Raw genomic sequence first — 10005 nt, forward strand, 5'->3', positions numbered from 1 at the left:
ATTATCATTTCTTTCAATTTTTGTAAATTCTTCTTTCATAACATCACCCCCACAATTTTTTCCTCCTTACAAAGGAACTTGATCTTCTTGATTTTTTTCTTTGAGCTAACACCAACTTTGGAAAAAAAAATCTTATATTGAAATGTGTCTTCGCAAGCACTTATGCAGAATCAGCATTTCACATGTGTACCCGTATGCACAGGGGTGGAGCTATGTGTACAGCTGAGGGGGTTTAGGCCCCCACTACCCCACCCCAGCACAAATCCGTGAAGAAAATCTTAGCATTTTAGGAGCTCATTTTTACATTGCTCAGCCCCATCGTTCTCTTGGGCGTTGTTATGTTGGGCTGGTGTCTAGAACGCGACCGTAAAATTAGTCACGTTCCTTGAACCAGAATCAACAGGTGATATTGGACACAAACCCGACAGCACACAAAAAAGTGACTGAAACATACTAAAATTTCTGGCAACTTACACATAGATGGTCCCGTCCTTTAACCGAAATCGGACGAAATTCTTGCCCTTGTGAGAACAAAAACTTCACTCTCCTCTAAGGGGCAATGCTAGCTATACCTGCGTAAATAGTTCTATATAATTAACATAATGGGCCAGGTGGATAGATACGATTGGAGATGGGAGGGGGGGGGGGGGGGGGGGGCCACCCCTCGAAATTGGAGGGTGCGGGGGGATTTTATTGTTAGGAAGTTTACTGAAAGTGTAAGTAGCTCTTAATAGATGTAGGATTTTCGCTACACTAAAAAAAATGTAGGATTTTCGCTCCTTCAAGCTATACAATTACATGAATGTACTTGCAAAGTTTTCGGAAATTGCTTTTGGAGGCCGAGCTCTATGCAGGCCTCCAAATGCAAAATTCAAATTTTTTGAGAATTCATATTTTTACATTTCAAATTCTGAAAAAATACAGAGATAGATGAAGGCATAGCGCACAAGCATGTAAATTTTCAATACGAAATACGTTGGAATGAGGGTTGTGCAAAAAAGACAGATCTGGGGCTTTTTAACACATGATACGGTTTCTCCTCCCAGACCATGAACTTGTTTTTTTTTGTATAGGTCACATTTCAACGTATTTCATCCTGAAATTTTACACACATACGCTTCACATCCTTATTTACTTGTACCAAAAATTTCAGATTTTTTTGAAACCAAAATTTTGAATTTGAATTTTTCAAAAAATCGGCCTCCATGGAGGCCGAGAGCCAAAACACCATTCTTCAAAGTTTTATGCTATTACTCCCTCAAGTTAGTACAAAGTTGAGTCATTTATTTTGGAACGGAGGGAGTAGATACTATTCCTACATCGTATTGTCAATTCACATGATCATTTAGTTTAAAAAAAGAAAAAAAGATCTGTTTAATTTATGTAGTCTCAAGTCTCAGCATGTATATACAGGCGGAATACAGAGGAATGCACAAGATTTACAACACGAAAGAGCGAGGATCCTACTGTGTGTATGGGTGACGTGCAGAAAAATGACATTCTCTAGCCTAAAAAATTCTTAAACACAGGATCTACACCGTCGGCAAAACACCAGCAGGCGGTTTCGTCTCCACTGTCACCACCGGCGGCGAAGCATCATGATCATCAGCCGGCGGTCCCGTCTCTGAAACCGCCGCCGCAGGCAAAGCATCCTCAACAGGCGTTTCACTCTCCACCGTTGGCGTTTTGGGAACAAGCTTCCGCGGCGGCGAGAGGTCGCACCGGCAGAGAGGGCAGCTCCGGTGCGAGTGCAGCCACATGTCGATGCACTCCACATGGAACACGTGCCTGCACGCCGGGAGCCGCCGCACCAGCTCGCCGGCCCGCAGGTCCTCCAGGCACACCGAGCACGCGCTGTCACCCCCGCACTCGAGGTCGACGTCGTCGCCGCCGCCCTTGGCACCATACGCGAACGTCGGCAGAGCGTCGATCGCGGCACGCCCGAGCCCGAACCGTCGAGCCGCCACGGAAGCCGCCGTGGACTGGTGTCGCTCCGACCCGCCCGCGTCGTCCCTTGGCGCACCGGCGCACCAGATGTCGGGCGCGAAGTGGTCGACGGCGCCGAAGGCCACCAGCGCGAGGCTGGCGAACGCGAAGGCCTTCCAGGCGCTGCGTAGGGCGACGGCGAGCACGCAGAAGAGGAGCAGCCACGCGCACGTCGCCGCGATGCCGTAGCAGGCCCGGCGCCCCCCGTTGTCCCCGCCGCGGAGCCGCGCCATGAGCCTCGCCAACATGGTCAACCTGCTCTTATCGCCTGAGTTGTGACGGTCAACTGCGGCCGGACGAGGTTGCTTGGCTTGCGGTGTGGAGCTTGGTGGTGGTCCGCGGGGGAGGAAATAGAAATAGGCAGCGGTTGAGGATCCAGGGCGCGCGGTGGTGGGGTGTGGTGGTGTTCGCTTCCGGGGAGCGCGGCGGCGGGCGGCGTGCTTGGTTGGCGCGCAGAAGATTAAGTGGTGCATTACAAGCTCTTGTTCTGGTCAAGCTTTAGCTTGATGCGCCGGCCATTAGCTTATTGCCTGATTGTTTGACGAGGAGGGCACGTTTAAGGTTAATAAAGTGGCCCGTTGACGGCACGGCTGAGCTGACAGAGACTGTGTTACGCAGGTGATACGTTTCTTTGCTTGCCGCCGCGGATAGGGTAGTAGGAGTAGCAGCGTAGCACACATCGTTGTGCGGTACTGCTATCACCTAGACCTGGCTGAGGTCAACAACGGGCTACGTCGCCGACGAAAAGGAAAAGAAAAAAGGCCGGTCAGTTTGATCAACTTTGAAGATGCATGCTGTCGTTTTTATAGAGCGGAATGTTGGGATTCGTCAAGACAAAGTCCACTTTACTCCACCCGGAAAAAAAATAAAAAAATTCCACTTCACTCGCCTGAACTTGTCTCACCAAAATTACAACCTGATGACTGTAAAAACTGGCTCGTGACTGTTGAAATATATTGTACGTCCGCTCTCTTTTATCAGTTTGTTTGGACTTTTGGATGAATTATCCCAAACATGACTTGAATATGAACACCCGTTGCTTCCCAGTTGACCCTTTTTACATGTTTGACTCGTGCTTCGTGTTTGTCAACGGTGCCACACCATCTGTTTTCCGTCTTGTACGTATACTAGTACCAACTGGACGGGTGCTTGCACCGTTGGCACTGCACATGGCACAGCGATGTCGTTGGCCACCACATGGATCACAACAAAGTCAGTGGGCGAGTCGTGCGTCACGGCACTTGACTTTGTAATATAATCCGTGAAATGAAACTGGTAGTCCCTTCTGTACATACAGTACATAATATAAGACGTTTTACAGACCTGCAGGGAGTAGTTCATAATAACAGGAATTTGGTCCGTGTCTTCACGTGTCGTGCTAGTTCCACAGTAGTGCTTGTTGCTTCAGTTCAGGGTGCTGCCGTCTGCCCGTTCCAGCACAGCATCACCAGAAGCTAAACTGAGCAACTGGAGCGCCTCGAGACGAACCGCCGCTTCAGCCAGCCGCAGACTTCGCCGTCGCTGTCCCCGGCGCAAAACCCCACCCTCCCTCACCGGAGGCGTAGAAAAAGAAGCCCCGCCCACACTGGTCTTCAGGGACTCCGCCGTCGGTTTGCACCGCACGGGCAGAAAGCGACGCCGCCGGCTTGCCGGGGCGCAGGGCTGAGCTTGGCATCTGGAGACGACCCCATCAGCTGGTGCGATTCGCTCTTCAGAATTGGCACCATTGCAGTTTGCAAATGCACCGACAACTTCACAGAAGGGCGATGATGAGCAACAGTGCGTCTCCTTGTGCCAAGCAGAGTGCTGACTCCACCACAACCATACAGCAGCAGATTTGCGTCCATCCCCGGAGCAGCAGCAATACCCTAAGGCCAGTTTGCACTTTAGGAATGTTGACACATTCCTGACAATCTGCTGATATCCAGTCGCCAACAAGCCGGGCAAAATGTGTCAAGCCCTACTGTTCATAGCCCGGCTCAGAAAATAAACCTCATTCTTGCAAGCTAATGAACCCACAGTGCTTTATACCATAATAATGCAATTAAAAAAAAGGTGAAAAGCAACCAACAAGTGATCCTCTACAGTTTTACAGTATTTAAGAGAACACAAACTACACAAGTTTGTAGTGAAGTCAGTGCTTAACTGTACTTTCCACACAGATAATTCAGATATATAATCTGGCATCGCGAGAGTGAACACTTCAGATAACAAGAGATAAGCATGACTGTTTTGCACAAATGGGCCATAGATTAAAACAATTATGCACCCATAGACACAAGGGGAAAAAAATATGTGATGTGATATAGTTTATGTATACAACAATGCCGACCGGTCGCTGCCTCGACAACCCATCAGAAGCAGCGCGACACGCCTGTACACAACACGGGGATCCCGTCGACGTATGGATCATTTTAATCGATCGATTATACATCCGAAGAAAGCAAATTGATAATACCCAGCTGCTTCTTCGTTCTACTATACTAGTGGCACAAATGAACGCCATGTGATCATCTACTAACACAAGCAATAATATTGTACAAAAAAGATGACCCACGGAAAAAAAAAGTTGGTGGCCCTGGATCGGGTCATGGGACAGGATTCCTCTGCGCACCAGGCGGAGCGGTAGGCATCGGGAAGTTGAACGGACTATGTGTGCCGCCGAACCGAGGGGCCTCCACATATGGGCTCTGGACAAAAAGAAGAATAACATTTCTGAGCCTTCTGTTTGATGGAAGCATATAAGCATTTCTACTGTGAGTTGATGAAGAGAGTTGTGTGTGTCAGTGTGGAGGTACAACCAATGGAACAAGCAGTGACAGTGAGTTTGCTGATATGCGAATCAACATCAATTTTCTTTCTATTTCTTTTGGCGGCTGTCAAAAGTTTTGTCGGTTAGGTAATGGATAAAAGATAATCTTATTTGGCAGTTAAGTATTGGCCTGTTGGTGATGGGTCTAGAGCAGATAGCTAAGATCTTTTGCAAAGTTCACCATGCCTGTCAATCTGTCATCTGATCTAGTGGTGCCGGTAGTAATAAACCGTGTTTGCATGTAATGAAAAATTGGGTTAACTAAAGCTCGATACAGCTTGAACTCAATAAATCACGACAGAGTTCATTTTTGGAAGAAAAAATTTGATTTTTTTTATCTAATGATAATTCAAAAACAGCCACGTATAAAAACTTGCATTTTAATATGCTACACGTCACAACAATGATCTCAGAAGATGGTAGGCACCTGAGAATATGGTGGGTTTGCATCGAATGGCTGCACCCTGGGAGATGTTGGTGATGAATCCGGAGAGGTACCAACATTATCATCCAAATTATTTATCGTATGCTTCATTGTTGCTGCTTCTCCTTCATTATTGAGCTTAACACGCTGTGTCGAAATAAGCCAACTTAGTTCATCAAGAACACCAAACAACTTACATATCAGAGCACACAAGTGAATGACTGGATATACAAAAAATGATACCTGGAATATTTTGCCTAAAGTTTTCAATCCTTTAGCTCGAGCTCTTACTTCCTCTCTCTTGACATTGCTCTCTTGAAGAACCTGGTATTGGTAGAATGTTACAACTTATGATAATGAGTAAGATTACAAAAACAGAGCAGCAAGGATAGTGCCAACATGAAGACAAACCATTTGACAGACACGTGACAGAGTTGCCTCTATATCAGCAACGTTAAGCTTCCATAAGGAATCCACCATAACCTTTTTATGACTCTGCATGTAAGCTTCAAGTTGCTCATCAGTGTAATTACATTCCGAACTGAGATGTTTTTTTAAATCTTCCTGCAACTGCATAAGAGCTATTGCACCTACAGAAACAAAACAAATTTCAAGCCAAAATATAAATATACTCCGTATATTGCTAGCACCAACGTTGCAAATATCGAAATCAAAACTGCTATTCAAGAAACTAAATAATAAAGTAAGCATTACCTGTTGCAGCTGTCACTTGGGATTTAATAAAATGACCTTTGTTCCTAAACCATTCAGCTATAAAAGGAACCCCCAAAAGGATAGCTTTTTTTCCAAGCTCCTTGGCAGCTTGTCTTGAATACATGTAACCGATAGTACTCAGCATATCAATCCCATATGCTGCAGGACATGCAAAATCAGAAAATAACATTGAAAAGCGAAATCTCAAAGTTTGATTTATGTTGGGGAATACACAAGGAAAAAGTGGCCAAACAGTTCCAGAGCTACTGGGTTGGAATAAAAGCAGAAAAGGTAGCAAGAGGCGGTTACAAAGTTTAAAGGAAAAATAGACAGAATAGTTAGCAAGTGAGGAAATAGTTTGTCACCTGCATCAGAAAGTCTAGCCACCTCAGCCTCAGCAACCTGGATAAACTCCTTTTTGTTTCCTTGAACATAAATGTGCAATCTATTCTTCAGTTTCTCTGCAAGTTTCTCCTCCCTTTCCTTTTGTACAGCCTGCAGTAGTTATTAAGAGCCTTAAAGATACGACAATATGAAGAGTATGGAACCACTTAGAACTTTACATAATTACAACACTGAAAAAGAAGAGACATCTTAGCTAGCATTTCTTTTTTATTACAATTCATTATAACGTCAATAAGCATGCTTTTGCAATCTAACAATTAAGCCATCAGCCCCTAATTTCATCTAATTGCTACAGTGAAGAGTAAACAGACCTGCGTAGAGACTGAAAAGTGTAAAGACTGATATTCTGCATGAGAAGTGTCATGCTGAAAGAAGAGTGTATCATGCAACATTTGAGTTTCACTAGTTTATCTTATATAGAGGTGGGCCAGGGGTTGGAAGTACAAAAATGTGTTACTATAACATTGAAAATTGGGGAAATCATGGCTGTACTAAAATGATAAGTGTAACAAACGGGCAAAGAGGAACACCAAGAGTCTACATTCTAACATTCAACTTTCTTTGTTTTCTTCTGTTTGAAGGCTTTCCAGTGGTATTAGTGCAGCAGAGGCATTATGCTACAATTTTAGCATGTACTACTATGGCTTGCTTGTACAATATACATTAATATTTTGTCAGCAACCTAATCTTCTATGGAGAAGTCAATATACACCCTAATCTTCTATGGAGAAGGAATATTTCTGAATCTCCAACCAAGAAAGCACACAAACTATTCTGTTGATAGGGACATACTCGCATTTTCTCTTGTAACTTCCTTGCATCAATCTTTTCATCTTCACCAAAAATGTCGAGTGAAGCCATGGATGCCATCGCCAGTTGACCAATGTAATCCTCAAAAACCTCACTACCAAATAGCATTGCAAAAATTGCTGCTGGATCAATCATTGCTTCCCTGTATAATGATGGCAGGAAACTAGTAAGAAGGTAATCATCTCACCAGTTTCTGCAGCATACGAGACGAAATCACCAATTACATTGTCAAACCTATATCTAGGAAAGAACGGAACAATTTGGCAGTCAACTAAGCTAATATATTCCCCAAGAACATCCCAATTCTTCAAAATTATTCCAACATGTTCATAGTAAGTATTTTTCAGTCACACTTACGTTGAAATACCAGATTTCCCATATGAGTCATATGCTTGACGCTGTGCGGGGTCACTAAGTACTTGGTATGCCTCCCCCAGTTCCTGCACTTACAGTAACTTTGTAAACACGATATATATAAAAGGATAAGATGCACTGCAAAGTAGCACTACTGCAGCAATGGCCAACACACTGCAAAAGTAACTCAATAATGCATTATACTGTCTTGCGTGATGGCTGATATACCAGCACGCAAAATACAAGCAATCTGTGGTTGAGACCGAACCACACGACAAAGGGAACTGCTGTTGTCGGATATTAGTTTCACATGCTTCAGTTAATTGATGTATAACAATTATGATCATTTTCGTGCCTGTGCAGAATGATTCATGGTGTACAAAGGAGCAAACTGACACTAGAAACCTGTTTTGGCCACAGTAAGTCAGTAACTTCCATGAGCCTCAATGGGGAGACTAGATTAAGTTTTGCGTTTTCTTCAATGCCTATTCAACCATTCCGATTCCACAAAGTCACCTACTCGTCATTAGACATGGAAATACAAATGTTCTTGGTAATTCACGAGTTTGTAGTTGAGCTCCATGGACTGTAAGATGGTTTTCAACATCATGGCAAGATAAAAACAGTTGTAGCATCAGTTTGATATTCAGCAGGGTTGCAACATCGATGCCCGTTATCATTGAGGCAGTAGCTGCACTCTTTGGTACGTCCCTCCCTGAGCTAGTAACAGGGGAGGCAACTATGGTGACTGGAGAAGTTCCCCTAGGCGAGCCGGTGTAATACAGTTCTGATTCCTACCAGCAAGGCAGCAGCAAAGAAATATCTATGTCGCTACCACCATCGGCGTTCATCGTCCATGTAAAAGCTGACTAAATCCCACCCGTCTTACAGAGCACCGAATGAAAATACATGATCCCCACTAATTTACATCAGTTCTGACACTTGCATAGCTAATTGGCTGATCAGTCGCTGGCAGCACTGTTGGCGATAGTTACACAGCAGATTTTGCATGATGCTGATGCCTCACAAGAGAGGTTACGGCAGTGGGGAAGCAAACAGCAGCATGGCAGAGGGAGCACTTGCCTGGAACTTCTCGGCCGCGAGGGGGTCATTGCGGTTCTTGTCGGGGTGGACCTGCCGCGCCTGCAACAACAACAACGACGACACCAGCAAACCAACCGGAATGAGAGCGAAATTCGCCGGGAGAGAGACGGGAAAGCGCAAGCGCGCGGCAGTGGCACGACCTTGACGTAGTAGGCCTTCTTGATGTCGGCCTCGGTGGCCGCCGGGCTGACCCCGAGCACGTCGTAGTACCCGGTCTCCCGCACCATCGTCGAGTCAACCGATCAATCGATCAACCAACCAATCAATCAATCAGGCCGCCGCCGCTCCGACGCCGGATCTCGCGCGCCGCCGCCTCCCGAGATCTCCTCCTGCTGCTGCTGCTCCTCGCGGCGTGGTGGGCGGGGCGGAGGAATGGGAGGCCGGCGCGGGTGTGGCGGCTCAGGGGGGTGGGATCCCCGGCCGACCATAAAGCGCGTGGAATGGAAAGGGGCGAATAATTTCGTTTGCTGCTTTCTTTTTTCGCCGGCTCCGCGTGGAATAGTGGGGGGATGAGTCACGTTGACATGGCGGAGAAACCCGCCCGATTTGGAACGCCTCCAGTTCCAATGGGGATTGATTCCCTCTCGTTAATCGCCGATGGTTGGATTTGCGGCGATGCAGTAGAGGTGGACGACATGGCCCACCGGAGACCGGTGACCGGACTGGACTGGGGGTGGGTATACCGGCATTTCATAAACGGCGCCCATAACCTTATACTCCCTCCGTAAACTAATACTAAGATGTAAGGTGCTTAGAGCAACTTCAACCCACGGACCCAAACGTACGCACGTTTTGCCCGGATTTTGTCCATTTGTATCAGCCGTGCGGACGTGTTTGTCCGCTTTTTCATTTGGGTCTGCCGGTGTGCCTAACTGCAGTCAGACCCAATTTTCACATGCCGCCCTGGCATTTTTTCAAACACGTAGCAGGCAGGGGAGCTCGCAGCGGCTGGGCGCGGAGAGGCGAGGTCGACGTCTGCAGGAGCACCGGCCGGACGCGGGCGCAGGCGCGAGGCGAGGCCGGCGGTCGAGCTCGAACCCCATGCCGGCGAGATGCAGCAGGGCGAGCACGGCGGCGCGTTGCGGCTGGGCGCACGGCAAGCACAGCGGCGCGTCGCGACTGGGTGCGCGAGCTACAACGGCGAGCACCGCAGCTGTGCATGCATGTGCGGCCAGCTGCTAACTAGCTAGTCCGTGTGCGGCTAGCTAGCTAGCTCGCATGCGCGCCCGCCCCAGATGTGCTCTGACGCTAGCTAGCTAGCTCGCTGCACGCGACTGCGAGCTCCATCGTGCGAGCTACCATGGCGAGCATGCGACGGGCAGCTAGCTAGCATGCGCGCAAGGACGCGGCCGCCGGCCGTCGAGTACGTCTTACGCGCCTGCCGCAGCTGTGGGAG

General features: G+C 47.2%; 2 protein-coding genes across 4 annotated transcripts; both read right to left on the reverse strand.

Annotated features, from left to right (window-relative positions):
* Positions 1–1384: 1384 nt before the first annotated feature.
* LOC123125035 (RING-H2 finger protein ATL39-like) lies at positions 1385–2446 on the reverse strand. Its single transcript, XM_044545572.1, has one exon. The coding sequence runs from the start codon at positions 2232–2234 to the stop codon at positions 1533–1535; it is 702 nt and encodes a 233-aa protein (XP_044401507.1). The 5' UTR covers positions 2235–2446; the 3' UTR covers positions 1385–1532.
* Positions 2447–3212: 766 nt separating this feature from the next.
* On the reverse strand, positions 3213–9159 carry LOC123121977 (chaperone protein dnaJ 10). 3 transcript variants are annotated; one of them, XM_044542082.1, is made up of 10 exons: positions 8750–9159; positions 8589–8648; positions 7509–7591; positions 7134–7293; positions 6302–6431; positions 5937–6095; positions 5634–5812; positions 5466–5546; positions 5226–5369; positions 3213–3900 (listed from the first exon to the last, which is right to left on the reverse strand). In XM_044542082.1, exons 1-10 carry the CDS (start codon positions 8834–8836, stop codon positions 3391–3393), a joined length of 1593 nt encoding a protein of 530 aa, XP_044398017.1. In that variant the 5' UTR covers positions 8837–9159; the 3' UTR covers positions 3213–3390. The 3 variants fall into 3 exon arrangements, with proteins under 3 accessions (XP_044398017.1, XP_044398016.1, XP_044398018.1); XM_044542081.1 differs by having other exon boundaries at positions 3213–3903; XM_044542083.1 differs by lacking the exon at positions 3213–3900 and adding an exon at positions 4217–4676 and having other exon boundaries at positions 8750–9146.
* Positions 9160–10005: the final 846 nt, after the last annotated feature.

This window comes from Triticum aestivum, chromosome 5D, assembly GCF_018294505.1.
Source record: "Triticum aestivum cultivar Chinese Spring chromosome 5D, IWGSC CS RefSeq v2.1, whole genome shotgun sequence".
NCBI classification, from domain to species: domain Eukaryota; kingdom Viridiplantae; phylum Streptophyta; class Magnoliopsida; order Poales; family Poaceae; genus Triticum; species Triticum aestivum.